The sequence below is a fragment of the Hyla sarda genome, chromosome 3 (assembly GCF_029499605.1).
Source record: "Hyla sarda isolate aHylSar1 chromosome 3, aHylSar1.hap1, whole genome shotgun sequence".
NCBI classification, from domain to species: Eukaryota; Metazoa; Chordata; class Amphibia; order Anura; family Hylidae; genus Hyla; species Hyla sarda.
The window spans coordinates 358,104,103-358,124,506 of NC_079191.1; the positions used below are offsets into that span (position 1 = coordinate 358,104,103).

At 39.5% G+C, this 20,404-nt stretch overlaps 1 protein-coding gene across 4 annotated transcripts in view; it reads right to left on the reverse strand.

The window, feature by feature from the left end:
• The window catches only part of RALGAPA2 (Ral GTPase activating protein catalytic subunit alpha 2), a 312,968-nt gene that overhangs the window by 23,099 nt on the left and 269,465 nt on the right, over positions 1-20,404 (reverse strand). The window contains exon 40 of one of the 4 annotated variants that reach the window (XM_056567644.1): positions 4,480-4,509. The exons of the other annotated variants lie outside the window; for them this stretch is intronic. Coding sequence (XP_056423619.1) covers positions 4,505-4,509 — 5 coding nt within the window. The 3' untranslated portion in view covers positions 4,480-4,504. The remainder of the gene's footprint in view (positions 1-4,479; positions 4,510-20,404) is intronic. 4 annotated transcript variants of the gene reach the window in all.

Genomic DNA, 20,404 nt, shown 5'->3' on the forward strand with positions numbered 1-20,404 from the left:
CAAGCCATGAGGTGGAGAGAACTGCCTGTAGAGCTCAGAGACAGGATTGTGTGGAGGCACATGATTTTTGAGGTTTGGAACAAGGACTAGCTTCTTCACCAAACTAAGTAATCATGAGAGAAGGGCCTTGGTAAGAGAGGTGACCTAGAACCCAACGGTCACTCTGGCTAAGCTCCAAATATCGTGTGTGTAGATGGGAGAAACTTCCAGAAGGTCAACCATCTCTGAAGCCTCCACCAATCAGAGCTTTATGGCAGAGTGGGATGAAAGAAAACCTCCCCTTTGTAAAAGACATAAAGCCCACACAGAGTTTGCATAAAAAGCACTGAAGGACTCTCAGGCTGTGAGAAACATGATTTTCTGATCTTATGAAAACAAAATTAAACCTTTTAAACTCAACTGTAATCATCTCCTTTGGAGAAACCCCAGCACTGCTCACCACCTGCCTAATACCATCCCTACATTGAAGCATGGTGGTGGTATCATCATGCTGTGGGTGGGTGTTCATTGGCTGGGAAGGAAGACTGGTCAGGGTTAAGGGAAAGCTAAATGGAGCCAAGTACAGAGATATTCTTAATGAAAGCCTGATCCAGAGTGCTCTAGACCTAAGATTGGGCTGAAGGTTCACCTTCCAACAAGACAATGACCATAAGCACACAGCCAAGACAACAGAGAGGTGGCTTAGGGACAACTCATCGAGAAAATCATCAAGGGGCATGGAATTCCAGGACAAGAAAAGAAAAGCCTGCCTCCCCCACCTAGTGCTGCTGCTGCTCTGGAATTTCCCCCGATGACATCCCCATACACCGAGTACAGGACACTTCAGCCAATCACTGGTCTCTGTGGTGACGTGTGAATTTTGTGTAAAGCCAAGAAAACCCCTTTAAATGTCCCCTAATTATAATTTGCTCTGGTGACAGAATATTATTTATTTTATTTATATACAACTGGATGATACGCCATTAAAATAAAAGAGAAAAAAACTGAGATCTGCATATGTTTAATATTGTGACACTTCTCATGCTAGGAAGTCTAGAAAAACAAAAAGGTTGTATGTATTTTACTGGATAGCAGCACGACTAATGTCTTCTCTGTTTAAGTAAAAAAAAATAATAATAATAATTATACAAGAACTAAAAAATATATATAAACCAAAGCAAAAAGAGAAAACATCAGATTCATCCATAGTTAAAGAAAACTGCTCTGTGAAAAAATGCAGATGCTTGTTAGTCTGGGGTTAGGAATGAAAATTCTTTATCCTTTTTTTTGTGTTCCCTCGGGGCACGGAGATAGGGGGAGGGAGTGGCTTTTTGTATCATATGTTCCTGCAGCTAAACAGAATGGCAGATGGTCAAATTAATACAAATTCAGCCAACTGGGCAAGCTGAAGCAGTATCCATGCTAGATATTCAATGCTGCTCCTGAGCACATAACGCACAGTGCAGTCCAAACAGGCCGGATTGTGTAAAGGCAGGCCACACCTAGGTGCGTACAAGCACTCACAACATTCCATTAGCCCGAAAACTTTGCACATTCCATCAGTCAGAACTTTCTTCTGGCAAATCCTTAACTATGCAATCAACCTTGAAGCTTCTTGTGAAGCATCGTGATTGATAGAGAGACAGCAGCTGCACCACGAGCAAGTAATAACCACAGAAGATAAAGCCTTTCATACAAATATTGTAATTCCACTTGCAAGCTGCCTGGCACGAACTCTAATTACTTGGCCTTTTTCTTGTAATGAAACTTTGAAGGTCTGTTTCCACACCAAGCTGTAAACCAATTAACCCGCTTTATTCCAGACAGGGCGCGCTAACAGTCACTGCAAGAAGGCACTAAAAGAAATATTAATCAGCGGTGAAAAAAGATAAATCTCTCAAAACTATTTAAAGTAAAATGAAAAAAATAAACAAACATTTTTTTAATCTAATTATCTGTTCAATAACATTTAACATAAACAAATATATAATATACATAATATTAGAATGGATTTATAAAAGCAAAGATTACCAACCTTGAAAACAGAAAATCAAAATAATAAAGATAACAAAAGGGCAAGTAGGAATAAAAGTACAAATATTCAAGTGCATATTCCCCAAAAGCAGGTGGTTGTGACATCCTTAGATATGATAATTTTTTGATTTGTTGTTTTATTTTTACTTCCCATAGGCTAATAAACTTTTATGTAGATCACATGCTATACTATAAAACCTGATGTAACCAAAGTTATAAAGAGCCTTCCTATAAGATCATCCCTTCTTTTCCCATTGACATGGCACATCAAGCCAAACGTTGCTGGTTTTGCAGACATTTTTTAGAATATATATATATATATATATATATATATAAAAAAAAAAATAATAATAATAAAAAAAATATATATATATATATTATCTATCTCATATCTATCTATATATATCTCTATCTCATCTCTATCTATCTCTCTCTATATCTATCTCTCTCCTATCTATCTCTCTCTATCTCAATCTATCTATCACTCTAACTATATATATATATATATATATATATATATATAGTAGAGATAAATGCGGCACACCAGTTGGCAAAAACGTCCCCAAAAAATTGAAGTTTATTTCATTGTGCAAAAATCAGTACAACGTTTCAGTGACCTCACGCCATTGGCGTGAGGTCACTGAAACGTTGTACTGATTTTTGCACCATGAAATCAATTCCAATTTTTGGGGGACATTTTTGCCAACATGTGTGCTGCATTTATCTCTACGCTATTCTGTTGGTATCCACCACTTGCCAGGATCCTATACATGCGTGCACCCACCTCTCTGCTATATCTTTTTTGGATGTGCTGCTCCTATCCTATCTTATATTTATATATATATATATATATATATATATATATATATAGATAGAGACACACACACACATATATATATATATATATATATATATCTATATCTACACACACACACAGACATATATATATATATATATATATATATAAATATGCAAAGCAGCTCACCACCTTCACAGATAGCATTCAGGGAATGCTATCTGTGAAGGTGGTGAGCTGCTTTGCATATTACTTTTCCCAGCCCGCGGAGTGCTAACTGCCTACTTTGAATCTCCGTACGACAGGAGTGGCACCATCTCCATAAGGAGGATACTCATTCTCTTTTCTCATATTATATATATATATATATATATATATATATATATATATATATAGTGATGTTGTCTGCTAATTTTGCTGCCTAGTTTTATAGCAGACATTGACATGACTAATAATAATAGTGATTATGGCGTATGTATGAAATATTCGCATGGAGAGAAGTTATTGACTGTACTGTCTTTATTATGAGAATACATAGTATATAGTATTATTAAAAAGCTACGTTGGCATTCAGTGACTAATACAGTCACCCCCCTCTCCAGCCTTTTTCTTTATTTCTCCACAAAAGTCTTTCTGAAACAAAAGTAACACCCTTATAATTTCCAGTGGGGAACACAATTTTATGCATCACTCCTCATAAGAGGGGAGATTTAGCATGCACTTTTGTTTCTTAGCATTCCAAGGAATAATTTAGCGTCCACCCCCTTTCCCTTGAGGTTACAGCTTTAGTTCTGATCATTATGCCTTAGCCCAGGCTTCCTCTGCGTCCTTCATTATATACAACAAGTATGCTGTCACTATCTTTCAGTCCTACTGCTGAATTGTAAATTGCCCAGACAAACAAGCAGAGCCAACAAGCCTGCAAAGGTCACACCTGGCGTGTGGCCAGCCTGCTCCCTGCTCTGTACACTATTCCCTCCAATCTCTAGGTTCATAGCACTCAATGATTCCTCTTCTTTTGTCTGCCTTTCCTCTCCCAGCTGTTCCATTCAGAAGCCCAATCTGCCCTCCCCCAGGAAAGAAAAAAGGAGAAAAAAAAAAAAAAAAGAAAGGTACTTATTAAGTTTAGCTAACTCAAAGGGCTATAGTAGCACAGCACGTGCCGATTCTTATCTGTGTATCTCCAGATCCTATTCTATGGTTCTTAAGCTTACAGAGGCAACGAAAAAGAGAGAGAGGCAAAAGAAAAAGTAAATGGATTTTAACTCCCATTGGCGCCCCTGCAGCAATTCAAACAAAAGTGCAAAGCAACAAAGACGTGTTCCAGTATGGCAGGTGCTGGTGTCAGATTCCGCCCCAAGCAAACAGAAGCAGGAGAAAAGGAAAAAGAATGTGCCTTTCCGTTGAAGCTCAGACATGCAGGGGCAGGGGGAATTACTAATGGTGCAGAGTTATTGTCAGTGCCACTACAGTCAGGTGTTCATTCCCAATAACACTTGTTTCAGAGAAGCTTCTCTGGGAATTTGTTTTCTTTTGATTGAAAGGGATTTTTTTTTGTCTTTAGCACCCCCTTTACAAGCCAAATAATAAGAGCAGATTACTAAAAGAGAAAAGCCACAGTGAAACAAGCCAGGGTTACCGGTGCAGCCTCCTATTTGGACAAGTCTTACCTTATTCATAACGTTAAGACATTTTCTAATCTAAAAGAAAGAAAAGAATAGAGAGAAAAAAAAAAAAACAACAACAAGGAGTAAGTACAACACATGAGGTGCATCTGAGCATGAGCCATAAGCCTTATATGTTGGTTTGGGAATTAAGCAAATACATTGTAGGATAGTGTGGGCAGATCTGATTAGTTAAGTACACAGCCTACTGGACTGAATCACTAAGGTCAGGGTATACTGCATCATAGGCATAGTGTTAGTAGCAATTCAGTAGTTATAACTATGTCACTTCTAAAGAGGGTATGGGCACCATGCCACTTGTGCCAGTACATGAGATTTAACAACACCAGCAGCTACTTGGTTGAAGAGACTTACGTCAGGCACTTTCTTAGGTTGACAAAGCAAGGAAGCTAGCTGCTGCCCTAAATGCTGCCTATTTTGCAAAGCTTATGAAAGGCTTAATGTTGGCAAGGACCAATGGTTTCTCTGTAAAAAACACAGTTAAAAATGTAAATAAAATAAGTGTGCACCTACGGGTCTGTGCACACTGCATCTGCACCTTTTATCAGTAACATTTCAAGAAATCTAAAACCCAGACATATACTGTATAGGCAGTGGCCCTCTGTATAGAGAATCACAGTCTGCTGATGTAAACATCACAATGGAGGCCAAAGGACAGTGTCAGGTAAATGGAGACTTATGGATGTAACTAGAGTTGAGCGAACTTACATTAAATTGGCTCTTAGCGAACCTTGCAGCTCGGCTGTTGATTACTTTAGGCTGCGTAAATTAGTTCAGCTTTCCAAGGGCTTTGGTTGCCTGGAAAAGTCCGGGATGACAGTCTTAGGTCTCCTAGGTCTGTATCCACCTTTCCCAGGCAACTGGAGCCCTTGGAAAGCTGAACTAATTTATGTAGACTAAAGTAATCAACAGCCGAGCTGCAAGGTTCGCTACGAGCCAATTTACTGTAAGTTCGCTCAACTCTAGATGTAACCAACAGACTAATGAGAGGGGTAATGTAGGGCTCCAATGCAGTTTGCACAAAGCTTTACTGAAAGCCATTTTTGGAGACATTACCCATGTGGGGTCCATCATTTTGTCCCATCCAGGTCACACTTACCTGTTGCCATTATATTATTTTATACTGGTTGTACAACTCATAGCTTAATAATTGCAATGACAATTTTCAGAACATTGCTTCTTATTAGGTGGTGGCATGCTGCATTTCATAAGATAGAACACACAAATTTAGATACCAAGAAAAATGGATGAAACTGGAGAGGTGGGGGCGGAGGGGTGCCTTGTTATTTACAGGAGATGGCTTCTGGCTGTTATTCTTTTTCATTAAGCATTATAGCACAGGAAAAAAAAGATCACTCCTTTCAAGTCAAAAGGATTAGTTTACATCCGAGAACGCAATACCATAATCCTTCATAATTACAAGCAAACCCACAGGGATGACCAATGTTCTGTACTACTCACATTCTGCTGGGGATGTTTATTTCATATTTCTACTTGTCACACACTCGTGAGCAGAGAAGAAAACAGTGATAATACTCCAGCGTATCCCATAGTTAGAAATTCTACAACTTGCTCTGATACCACTGCATTCTATGCTGCAAGAGCAGCCACTGATCTCTCCGCTATACATCTTACATGATGTAATACACTATGATAATTCAAATATACAAAATATCAACTGCATATATACAGTAAAGTAGACCTACCAATAGAAAACTTACAGTAAGGGAAAGCCATTCTTATCTAGCATCGATGCCAGGATATGATTAATGCAAATGGCAGAAAGTCTAAAGCTACTGACTGTGTGATGACATTTACTATTCTGATTCTTAAAGGGGTACTCCGGGGCTCAAGTGTTCTGAACATTTTGTTCAGAACGCTCGGAGACTGAGGAAATGATCGTGAAGTCGCGGCCACGCCCCCTCCATTCATGTCTATGGGAGGGGTCGTGTCAAAGACACGCCCCCTCCTATAGACATGAATGGAGGGGGTGTGGCGTGACGTCCCAAGGGAGCGTGGCCGCGACGTCATGATCACTACCCCGCATTTGATTAGAACGCCGGGTACTGCGGGAGCCCCAGCAACAGAACCCCCACGATCAGACATCTTATCCCCTATACTTTGGATAGGGGGATAAAATGTCCAGCAGCGGAGTACCCCTTTAAAGTAAAACTATCATGCCAGACAAGGATAAGATTGAGGGGGTCCGACCGCTGGTACCCCCGCAATCTCCTGCATGGTCCCTCCCGCTCTCCCAAGGAAAGGGGTGTGTCGACCCTCGCACAAAGCTGTGGCCAACACTCCCCCTCCATGTATTTTTATGGCAAAGCCGAGATACAGTGTTCAGGTATTTCCGTCTCTCGCTTTGTATGGGGGTCATCACGCTCTGATCCCAGGGAGAGGCAGGGTCCCGTGCAGGAGATCACTGAAGGTCCCAGCGGTCGGACCCCCACGAACAGACACTTATAAGTTGTCCTGCATAATAGTTCTCCTTTAAAGAGGAGCCGTCGCCTCTCCAGACTTATTACTCCCCATGAAATAACAATTAAAAAACACCTTTTCTTATAGTTCTGCCATTTTTTTTCTTTTTTATTATTCTTACTAGAAATATATGACTAAATAGACAATTGGGTGTTACCAGTTGTGTGTGTGTGTACCAGTTTATATATATATATATATATATATATATATATATGTGCACCAACTTATAAAACACAGGAATTGCACACACCGAAAAGAGAGTTCCCCCCTAAATACTATATATTTCCTAAAAGCAGACAACCAAGTGATTACAAAAATTATACATATTTTTAAACACCAAACCAAAAGGCTACCATGAAATGAAAAAACAAACAAACAAACACATGTTGAATGTTCGGTGGTGTGAGAATGGCAATGACAATGTAGTGATGGAGACATAGCCTTATAGTAGTGTCAGCATTAGTAAGACAACATTAGCAGAAGTGCAATAAACTATATTAATAACTTTACATAGTCCATTATTTCTTAAAAAAATAATAATAATAATAATAATAATCAGATGCAATAATAGAAATTTTACTAAGCAATCCTTGATGTACAATTTAGTGGAAAGCAGCTATTCGGGACATACAGTATTTGTAGAGCAATTGGAAAATACAGTCCATAAAGTGCTTGAGGGTCTATTTTACGATATATATTAGTAGCAAATCTGGCTCCAAAACTGCAAGGAATGAGTGAACAAAACATTATGTCACAGAGCAAAGCATGGCTGGGGTTCAGCATACCGATAGTACACTATTCAGAGAGCAGGGAGCAGAGTTTTCTGAAGACAAAAAGTGTCCTGTTGTAGGAGGGCCAGAATGTCCTTTGATGGATGAGAAAAAAGAAGCAGCCTGAAAGGTTTGGAGAAGGGAATGTTTGGGGTGGACAAAGAGAAAAGGTGAGGAGGGGGAGAACAGATGTAGGCACAGAAGGGGAGAAGATATCTAGAAGGGAAAAGGACACAATAGGTCAGAAATGAATGAGGGCAAGAGGGAGGGGGGCTGGAAGGAGTAACAATAGAGCGAAGGGGAACTGACACTGAACAAGAGATCCACTGGGACTGGGGGTAACAGAAGTCATATTGCTGACGGCTGGAGAGATGAGCAGATGAATTGTTTTACTAGGACACATTCAAGTCTTATTTGATTTTGGAGAAAGTGCATCAGAAAATACACTAACTTATTGTCATCACTAACAAATCTATTTGTAAAAGTTGAGTATATGTGTGTGTTAATACATTATATATATATATATATATATATATATATATATATATATACACACATACACACACACACACACACACACACACATACATACATACACATAAATATCAAAAAAATGAAAAAAATCTAATTTTGCAAACATCCATTTCTGGGTGATAAAACTGGACACATCCTATAAAGAACCAAGCAACTCTGGCTATACAATAAATGCATGGACATGCTGGAAGTGAAAGAATGATGATATATAATTAATCTCCAGCATCCTCCCTCCTGCCCCCAGCTCCAGACGCCAGCCCACCCTCAAGCTATGACAGCTGTTAAGCAGGGCTCCTCTCCGCCCAGGACAGCACTCTAGATGCACAACTGCTGTTCTCTAAACGGTTAAGCCGTGGATAGTCATACATGTGGCAGATCAATTACTCAGCTATAGGGACTTGAAAAAGACTGTTCTATTTTAGAGCTAAATAACAAAGAAATAATTGTCATCGATACATACGAAAGTCTTCAATGACAGATATAGTTTATTGGATCAGACGTCTGCAGGATATGCCTTCTTCAGTGCTGGGGATTTACATTGGGTTCGTGTAGACTAGAATAAAGGGGGACTGTAGTCTACTCACTTCTCTGAAATCAGGAGGTTTTTTGTGTGGAATTTTTAAAATACTACTAAAATATATACTATAACCAAATTACTCATTCTCCTCAGCAATTTATTTGCCATCTACTGTCTTCTCTAACTACATCTGAAGTTACAGCATATTGTATAGAAGATGATATTTTTTTTCTTGTCATTTTTCTGGACTTTATGGTCAGCTTGCAGATAAATATTATTTTTTGAAGACCTTGCATGTTTCTCCTTTCCAAGTCTTCACCAAGAGGTTAGGGTAGAGGGTATGTTCTCCAGTCCATACAGATAAGTAGTGTATTAGGCATTAGTCTTAACACTGCTCACGTTGGGTAACAAGCCTGCAGCCCTTCTCCATAGTCTACTGGTGGAAGAGGAGGGTTGGATCGGAATGATGATCCAATGGTGGAACCTCGGAAAGGAGCGCAGACCTCTTGATGTGGGATAAAAGTTCTTTTATTGATAAAAATGGTGCAATGCAAAATTACAAAGCGTTTCTAGCCCGTACCGGGCTCTTCTTCAGGCAGAAATTCCAGAGGAACCAGGATGCCACGATCCATTCACTCTACAAGCGACACTAGGTGTTATGCCCTTAGCATAACACCCTAAGGTAAGGGTCCATCCTGCTGGCCCTTTTGTCTTCTATCCTTGATCTCCATTGTACTCCCTCTTTTACCTGCATGAGGTGCGCACCGGCCCCTTTTCTTTTTTGTCTATTTATTATAGTCTACAGGTGGTTATGCACCTTCAATAGCTGTCAGATGAAAATTCATTCACCTGGCAGCTCCCCCCTAACCTTCCCATACACATAAATGTTTGGCAGTGTCAAACACTCACATATTTTTAATGGAGAGAAGAGAGGCAAGCTGCTGCCAGACCCCTTTGGCGGCTTCTCTCTTTAATAAAAGGATTGAGCAGTTGAAACTCAACAGGCCCAACCCTTCTCCTGACATCATCTATCTGGGGAAATTTGGGCGGCCCCTATACACTTTAAGGCTACGTTCACATGGGAGAACATCCTTACAGAAAATGTCAGAGCTAGGACCGCTTGGAAATGCGCTGTCTCATAGACTGCAATGCATTTCAGTGCAGACTGCACAAAAAGAGTAGGCATGTCTTTTCTCTCTATGGTCTCCAGAATCAGGAATCAGCAGCAGAGTCCCATTAGTTGGTATTAATGGAACTCTGCTGCTGTGGAATTTCAATGTGGAACACCGCAGGGAAATTCCATTATATGGTTGCCATACATTTTTCATGAACATAGTACAGCTTAGATTGTCAGCTGAACCCGCTGTCAGCAGCCCCTGGATTCCCATGTATCCATGCGACCTTGCACTTGTAATCTGTAGAACAATTAAACATATCCCATGAGCCCAACTTAATAAACATGTAATTAAATCAGTGGACACCACATATATGGTGGAGGTGGAATGTTTTGGGAATGTTCTCCTTGTCTTCCCCATCCAATACATTGGCGTAGTGAATTCTGGTTTTATACAATTATAAAATAATTGTAGTTTGCCTGACTGACTTCGGTATCTAATGAGATCATAATTCAGCTATATAATTGAATAAAATGAATATAGAACAACATATTCATTATGGCTTCACCACTTACTAAGCCCCTTGACATAGCAAATGAAAAATAGCCAACCGGCATAGCAATGCAAATTGTCAACTATATGACCCAACAAACATGTTTATCCGTACATATAATTATGCTAATGTCCCATAATAGAGCCAAGGATGTGTTCTATCTAACGTGGACTGAAAAGTGACAAGAATTTACCTAATTGAGTCAATTAGAGGAAGCATTTGACTGGGGGGCGAGATGCCTTGGGCTATGAGTTTAAGAGTTTATAGTATCAAAAATTATTGTGTGAACTATAGGAGCGTTTAGGTTTTCACAAGTGACCTTTGCATCAGCCATAAATTTACATATGTAAACCTGGATGATGGCTTTATTATATTTAAAAAAAAAAAAAATTATATATATATATATATATATATATATATATATATATATATATATATAAATAAATGTAAGGTTTGTATAATCCTGAACAAAGCTGGTTGCAGTGCTTGAAGATGATGAACCAATATAATATCTGTGTCTGGAGTAACAGGTAGAGTAGAACTGTATCCGTCCATTAATATAAAGAGTATTTTGCATTTCATTAGCATGCAGAATGACCTCATAGTGAACAGATGTACATGGAGGCAGCAGTGATTAGATCAGTCCTCTCAGCGGTCGGCAGTCCCCATGTAATTAACCCTTTGGAGGTTCCATCTACTTCCCTCCACATAATGATCATGTGCATTGTGCATAAGCACCAACACTCAGCCTAGAAAGAGCAAATACTTAACACCACAAACAGCTTGCAAACCTCTAGTAGCAATTTGCTGAATTAGTGGTGTAACGTCTTCTGTAGAGTACTGTGTGAGTAGCTGTATAGTTGTTCACAGACAAAAAATATTCCCCTCAGTGATTGGAAAAAAAAACAAACATAAAACTTTCATATATTTTGGCCACAGTTAAATTAAATAAAATGTACAATAGAGAAAAGCTGGCGAAAGCTAGCCAAAACTGGCCAACTATCTTCTGTGTATGGGGCCTTCCTAACTCTCCCCAAAATGATGTCAGGGGAGAAAGAGTAGTCAAGCATGTTGACTTTCAATGCCCAATTCTTTTGTTCTCCATAGAAAAAACCACTACCAGGTGTTTGGCAGGAGCAGGAATTCATTGAGCGGCAATATGTAAGGGGTAGTTGTTGAGCGGAAACACACCATGCCCAGTGTAAGGTCATGAAAGGTTTGAGGAGGTGACGTGATGTGGGCAGAATTTTCCATGGAGGATTCCGCATTCCTGTGCGGTCCTAGTGCCAGCATATTATGCCGGCACCTCGCAGTTTGTGGAATGTCCACATGGAGATTCTCCATGCGAATATTCTGTCGTGTGAACATAGCCTTAGCGTGCAACTCCTGCAGGAAAGGCTGCGTCAGTCTTCAAGGGAACTCTTGAGATATCACACAACCACCATAAAGCTACACAATTAGGCAATGTTCACACGGCAGAATTTCACATTGTTATCCTCACACAGTGCACAATCTCTACTGTACTAGATCCTATACCCAGGACCAGGGGGCGGGATTTAGCCCCTCCCCTGACCCTGTGATCCACACTCTCGCCAATTTTAGAATTTTTACTCTTGTATATACACATGATGATGTAGCATGTTAGGTAAAGGACCTGAAGAAGAAGGATGAACCTTTGAAACATGTTGTCCCATGTGCACTGCAAGTTGAATAACTTAATAAAGTCTGCTATTGTTCACTACTCTTGGGTGTGCGCCTGTAGCCGAAATCGGATTTTTCTGCCGGAATACTGAGGCAACCTGGTTATCCCAGAACCAGCTGTTTCCTCCTATTTTTAAATATAAGAAATTTGCAACTTTGTATAAATTTCTGGAACCAGTTGATTTGAAAACATTTTTTTTTCCTTCAGAGTACCCATTTAACCTCTTAAGGACCAGGGGTTTTGAAGTTTTTGCACTTTCATTTTTTTCCTCGTTTCCATTAAAAAATGATAACTCTTTAAATTTCGCACCTAAAAATCCATACGATGGCTTATTTTTTGTGCCACTAATTCTGCTTTGTAATGGACATCAGTCATTTTACCCAAAAATCTACGACAAAACGGAAAAAAAAAAAATCATTGTGCGACAAAATTGAAGAAAAAAACACAATTTTGTAAATTTTGGGGGCTTCCGTTTCTACGCAGTACATTTTTCGGTAAAAATGACACCTTCTCTTTATTCCGTAGGTCCATACGATTAAAATGATACCCTACTTATATAGGTTTGATTTAGTCGTACTTCTGGAAAAAATCATAACTACAAGCAGGAAAATTTATACGTTTAAAATTGTCATCTTCTGACCCCTATAACTTTTTTATTTTTCCGCGTAAGGGGCGGTATGAGGGCTCATTTTTTGCGCCGTGATCTGAAGTTTTAAGCGGTACAATTTTTGCATTGATCGCTTTTTATTCATTTTTTCATGATATAAAAAGTGACCAAAAATACACAATTTTGGACTTTGGAATTTATTTGCGCCTACGCCATTGACCGTGCAGTTTAATTAACAATATATTTTTTATAAATCGAACATTTCCGCACGTAGCAATACCACATATGCTTATTTTTATTTACACTTTTTTTTTTTTTTTTAAATGGGAAAAGGGGGGTGATTCAAACTTTTATTAGGGAAGGGGTTAAATGATCTTTATTCACTTTTTTTCACATTTTTTTTGCAATGTTATAGCTCCCATAGGGGGTTATAACACTGCACATACTGATCTTTTACATTGATCAATGGTTTCTCATAGGAAACCATTGATCAATGATTCTGCCATTTGACTGCTCATGCCTGGATCTCAGGCACTGAGCAGTCATTCGGCGATCTGACAACAGGAGGCAAGGTAAGGGACCTGCTGTCCTACAGCTTTTCGGGATGCCGCAATTTCACCGCAGCGATCTCGAACAGCCCGCTGAGCTAGCAGGGGATAGTTTAGTTTCACTTTAGACGCGGCGATCAACTTTGAACACCACGTCTAAAAAGTTAATAGCGCACGGCACAGCGATCAGTGCCGCGTACTATTAGCCCCGGGTCTCGGCCGTTGCTAGAACCCGGGTCCGACACGCTATGACGCGGGCCACGCCGTGGCCCCACGTTATAGAACGGGAGCGGACTCAGGACGTACCGGTACGTCCTTGGTCCTTAATGACTTTTTTTTTTTGCACAAAATTGTTAACATTTTGACTTTTTTTTTTATTTGCATCAAATATGCATCAAAACAGCTGTGTAAAGAGAAGTTAGAACTTGGCTTCATTCGCTTCAATGAAACTGAGCTGCAATTCCACACACACACTGAGGATGAGGGTGGCACTGTTTAAGTATGAAAGAAGTTTTCCTAATCTTTCATAAAGCCTAGATGACAAAAGGCTTACTGTTAAAAATGTTTTCTTCAACCAAACAACAAAAAGTTCTCTATATCCCTTTATCTGCTATTTAGAGTTTGTAACTACTATCAATGATAATTTACTTGTGTTTGAGGATGGTTGCAGAGATATCTATGTAAAATATAAAGCTTTCTTTACTTGAAAATTTTCTATTTTATTTAAACAATGGGGGGGGGATATCAAGCTGCGTTCATCTTGCCCCTCATAGCAGCTAATTTTATTAATTTGGGCTGTATAAAATTTGGCTGAAAGTTCAAAAACAAAACAAAAAAACGAACAAAAAATAGTTTGCACCTGTCCCACTTCTATCAAATAAAGAGGAGGGAATAAAGAGAATGAGTGCTAATGAAAAGCCTTAACTTAGGCGCTTTTCCCAATGTTGCTTAGTATTCCAGTTCAACAAAGATAAATAGAGGCCATCCCAATGTTTCTTGACGCCTCTCCAGGAAGCAGGGTACGATTATGTAAATAGCATCGGTTCCCTTTACTTCTGCCAGCTTGCTTATCTCCAAAGCCTTCTGCCTGCTGCTACTGGCGGCCAATACAAGTGTATGCACACAGCTCTTATCTCTGAACAAAGCTCGAGAAAGGCACAAGGACGGAGGCCAGCAGTGTTGGACAGTGACGCATGGCTGATTCTCTGTACGATTTATTTAAGCGAATTTAATTTCTTTTCTTCACTACTGCAGTTTTGATCAGAGATATTTATGGACTGTGCCAAATAGGAGATTAGAAAAGCAAGATGTCTAGAAGCATGATTATTAATTAAACTGAAGGAGGGATAGAGGTGTATATACTCCTAATGATGGACATGTATGTGGGCCGATCAATTCCATTTACTATGAGCAGACAGCAAAGATGGCCCATTCCATATATATGACAAGCATGCCATTAAATCTGCATACAACGGAAATGGAGGGGAACAATTTAATATACAATGTACTTCTGTCCCAAACCCTGTATGGTCTGCATAACTCCCAGTGCATTACAACTTATATAATTAAACTCTACGAAAGTACTACTGGTCACAAGCCACAATAATATTTATAGATGAAACAAGAAAATAAAGTAAAAAATGTTACACTATGTATGAGTCTGCAATCTTTAGTCATTCATTTTCAACCCCCCCAATATGCAGTTTGCAGCCTACTACTAGGTTCAGATTTATGGGTTTCCTCCCAGTAATACAGGCTGGATGAGATGTATACAACCTCTACAACTCTACACAACCCATGCAATCCTCTTCTACAATCTGCCTTTTGTGTGCTATCCTCCCTTTCTACAGCGAGTGTGAGCTGCCCTCCACGTATGCTCTTCCCTACTGTCCACTCTATCTTTCAGGGAATTTCAGGTGGAACCTGTGCTGAATATGTAGTGGAATCCACAATAAATGCCATGTTAATTCCACCTTAAATCAAACCTCTATTTATTTTAATGGGACTTCAGTATATCTGCTTCCCAGAGTATTGAAGTTTCCCAGAGAATATGAATTTCCACTCCAAATAAGCTCCAATTCCGCTTCATTTCATTTTCCTCAGTGTGAACATACCCTAACACTGTGAAGGGAGGGAAAGAGCAGAGAGCTTCTGATGGATTTTGCTTCTCTTCTAAATAGCCAGACTTACACAGACTCCAATGCAGGAAAGTGGTAGGAAATGTTTAATGAACACTATTTGAAAAACTACTGAAAGAAGACATCCCAATCTTACAAGTCATCCTCTATATGGATAACTAACTGATCAGTAGGGGGCTGACTGCAGGGACCCCTACTGATCACAAGAATGGACTTCAATTGTGCTCTGAGTAAATGAAGAAGCAGCAGGCATGCTCAGCCACTGCTCTATTCATTCTCAATGGGACTTCTGAATATTGCTCAACTCTGCTATGCTCGGAAGACTAACAGACCATGAATGGAAAGATCCTTAAAGGTCCATAGCCTTTAAAAACTGTATGAAGAAATAGGATAAATAAATCTTATTATAACTTACTTGACCCAACAATGTTTACGTTACTCGATTTATTAAACTCTACAACTTTCTGAAGCTTTTGCCATGTTTGATGCTGCAGCTGCTTTTTTCAACCATTAGGGGGGTCAGCTTACTTGTGTACCAGTGTCTAAATCTGTGCAATACTATTTACTTTTTTTTTTTTTTTTAAGGGAATGTGTTACCAAATGTGATTTTTTTTTAGAGACTAAATACTTTTTTGATATATTGAATATTTTTGAAAATATTTTAAAAACATTTTGTCACAAAATATGAAAAATTAAATAACTTGTCATATCTCCCACTATTGACAAGCAGAGGGTGCTAACAATCTGGTGAAAGCAAGCACCTTGTCTGACTGCTGCAAATTTGACCTCACCCGTCTATCTTCCTCTTCTGTCTGTGTGCAAAAGGAGAGGGGGTTTTGTAGTTCTTTCAATTCAACTGTCACCATTTTGTTGGCGTCTGAAGAGTGGTAAAGAACAGACTAATAGATGTGTCTTGCACCTCAGGGACTTCAAGAAAATGGTGCTGGCTCCCCCTTTCATTTCACTAAGCCTGTGTTTTGCACATGTGTAGTAAGCTGTCTATGCTTTTCTATGAGACACTCTCAGTCTTAACCTTCTTATGCCCTGTGCCTGCCATAAAGCAACTGTGTAGATGTTGTGAAATGACGCCACACAGAGGCTACAGTAATGGCAGCCCCCAGTACACAATTTATTAATAAATACCATTAAAACTACATTGTCCTAAAACTAAATACATAAATGAAATGCTTTATCTTGATAGAACAATTTATTTAAAAAAATTAAATGGTGACACATTCCCTTTAAACCAAAGCTGCACTTTACGTATGAAGAAAAATGTCCGGCTCTCAAGGTATGCGATTAAAATCCGTACTTGCTTTATTGAAGCCTTGACACAGAAGTTAAATATGATAAATATGTTTAAGCAAATAAATCAGCTTATGCCATGTTCTTATTATAATGCCATATGATCCACTATGGTAACACTATTGCTCTATTTGTTTTAGCCAACCTTCCAAAAAATTCCTATATGCGGTTTTGGTTATCCTTGTCAACGCAGGTGTGAATAGTCACATACTTGATGTCAAGAGGAGATTTCTCTCCGGGTCTTCCATCTTCCTGTAGTTTTAAACTGATGATGTAACAGATCATGTGACCTTGCACAAAGTATTTTAGTAGTGTGTTTTGTAATGTGCATTAGTCTACGATTAAGCACTGGCTGGTGCAAAACGTGTCAGCCATGCCTCTCTGTATGTAACTTCTGTGTCAAGACATCAATAATCAATCAAGTACTGATTTTAATCACATACCTTGAGTGCCTGACATTTTTCTTCATACGCCTGTGTAGAGAAGCCATGGGCGGGTTTGTGGTACAGGTGATTTTGTGATCAATCAGGAGGTGAGCGGATACAAACCACACAATAAAGCTGCAGTTTAAGTTGCCTTTCACATATAAGATAGTAAAGGGTAGAATCCATTGCTACACTGGCAATTATGGACTCTACCTATACTTTTATATAAAGTATTGATCACAGTAACAGTTGACTGCTGTTGAAAAGTAAAGTCAAATATTGTTAGAAATTCTTCACATATATAAAGCCCTTCTTTTTCTCTGTATGGGGCAGTTTTATGTCCAGTAGAAGTTGACTGAGACATGTTCTATAACCCCTGCCATCAGCAGTGTCCAGCTGGAAAGATACAACTGACATTTACAGTAGCTTAACTTTTCAACGTGCATTTTCTTTTTTAATTTACAAACTTTATTTAAAAATAACAAAACAAAAAAAAAAACAGTGAATCGTACACTTTCTAAAATACGGGAATTTAAACAGGACCTGTGGTCAATCTGAAAGAGAGGGGCTGATCACTTACCTGTTTACAGCATGACGATCGGCCCCCTGTTGCCGAGTTATGCAGCTTTGTAGTCCCTTCTGACTCTTCAGTAAGTCAGATTGGCGGGACTTTATTGTCATATGGGCTGAGTTTAGCAGAATTCAGTGTAGTGACTTACAGGGGTGTGCATATTTAATAAAGAGGTGTGGTCTTGCACATAGAGCAGATTCTCTTGTCCACAAGGCCACATCTCTTCATTTAATATGCTCTCCCCTGTACAGTCTCTGCACAGAACTTAACTGACATTATGAAAATAAAGTCCAGCCCATCTGACAGATTCACTGAATTAGTCAGAGGGGCCTACAAAGCCGCATAACTCAGCATCGGGGGACCGATCATTGTGCTGTAAACAGCTATGTGATCAGCCTACGCTTCAGGTACGAGATGGTTTTATTTATTTATATAGCGCCTACAGATTCCGCAGCGCTTACAATTATGGATTCTATGGACAATTATGGTTCTCTGTTCATATATATTACTTATACCAGTGTAGTAGACACTTGCCTTTACACCATCAAATAGTAAAGCCCAGGGATCAGTCCTGTGTAGTGATGAGAAAGAAGAACAGGACTAAACACAGTGCTTGTGACCCTGGACACATCCTATGTAAATTCAAACTGAATGGCTGGGGACAATGTGTTGGGGTCAAGGGAGCTATCCCATGTTCAGGCCTTGTCCAGCTAGCACATAAATGCACTATGAAGTAAGAATGTCACTACAGCTCTTAAATGTACATAAATCCTGACAACCGCTATATGAACTCAGAAAGTTTTCTTGAGAGATGACAGGCTGTGATAGCAAAGATTGGAACTAAGACCTAACTAAATTACTATACATTGTTTTGGAATGTAAGTATAAATAAACCCACATACATGCTTTTACTTCTACTACAGGTGAAACTCGAAAAATTAGAATATAGTGCAAAGTTCATTTATTTCAGTAATTCAACTTAAAAGGTGAAACTAATCTATGAGAGCGACTCATTACATGCAAAGCAAGATAGTTCAAGCCGTGATTTGTCATAATTGTGATTATTATGGCTTACAGCTCATGAAAACCCCAAAGTCCCCCCAATTACTATGATTTGGGGAGCCATGTCATCTGCTGGTGTTGGTCCACTGTGCTTCATTACTTCCAGGGTCAACATATTCGACTACCAGGACGTGCTTCATGCTTCCTTTCCTTCTAAGTTGCATTAATGAAATACAATGAAGTTGCATTAATGGACTTTTGCACGATATTCTAATCCAGTGGTTCTTAACCTGGGTTCGATCGAACCCCAGGGGTTCGGTGAGTCAGTCTCGTGGGTTCGGCGGTGGTCAATACATATACCCGACTCATATGATTCGTGATGACATGCCTCGCTTGTTCATCATTGGCTGCAGGTGATCATGCCCAACAGATCTCAGAGTACTGTTTTACCCTACTCCAAAGGAAGCCTCCTATCCTTTGTGGCTCCGCTCCTACGTGATTGCCTGCATGCGTCCCACGCTGGAACGCACCACTTCCAGCACGGCCTCCCGTGACACACTTCCGGTCCTGCGGCGTCTTAAACAGGCTCAGCCAGACGGTCCCTCTGACAAGCGGACAGCCTGGACACACGGACGCCGCAAGAACAGGTAGGTACACTGAACCACCACTGCCTTCACTCAGTGCCTGGCTAACTGTGTCTAGTTCATAGTTAACCCTATCCTTACACTGAATCACCACTGCCTGTATTCAATATTTGTTTATCTGTGCCTATAATCTTTTTTAACCCTATCCCTACCTAGCTAAACCTGCCTCCAGCCCTTGTTACCTGAATCACCACTGCCTTTATCACATCAGTAGTTTCTACTGTATATTCTATTATATACCTATGTTTTGAATTTGATAAATCATATTTAATTTTGCCAATTAAGAAGGGCTCGGTGAATGCGCATATGAAACTGGTGGGGTTCAGTACCTCCAACAAGGTTAAGAACCACTGTTCTAATCTTTCGAGATTCACCTGTAAATCACTTCATGAATATTTTTTACAGCTGTAAACAATTCCATTTAGCATACTATTCCAAGCTGGAAATGTCCAGCTTGTTTCACTGACTATAGATGCTACTCTCTAGCTATACAGTGACAGCTGAGGTATATGTTGGGAAATGCTTCCTATAAATTCCTCAGACATACACTAAAAATGCAGGGTTAGTCTACCCATGTGCTGTATATTCACTGCCATGAATAGAAGAGAATACAGTTGTATTCAAAGAACATACATCAGGTCAGCAGTAGTAAATAACTCTGCAGTGTAATGACATAGCCATAAACACATAAAAAGCAGCAGCAGCAGCAGAGAAAAAGCCATGTGCTCAATAAACCAAGCGGGTGCCACACACAAGAGAATACTGCTAGTTTCCAATTTTGACTGGAATGACCCACACTGCCATTAAAATGTTATAACTATAAAATACCAAGCTCACATTGGTGTTTCTAGCTGATTTCACCAACAATAAGACTTTACAGTTGTCCTATGGGCACATTACCCAGGCATTCTTGTCTCCTTAATCCCTGACCTTGGTGTCTGGGCAGTATAATCCCTGTTTAGCATTAGCAGAAACGATTTCTCCTGTGATGGCCAATC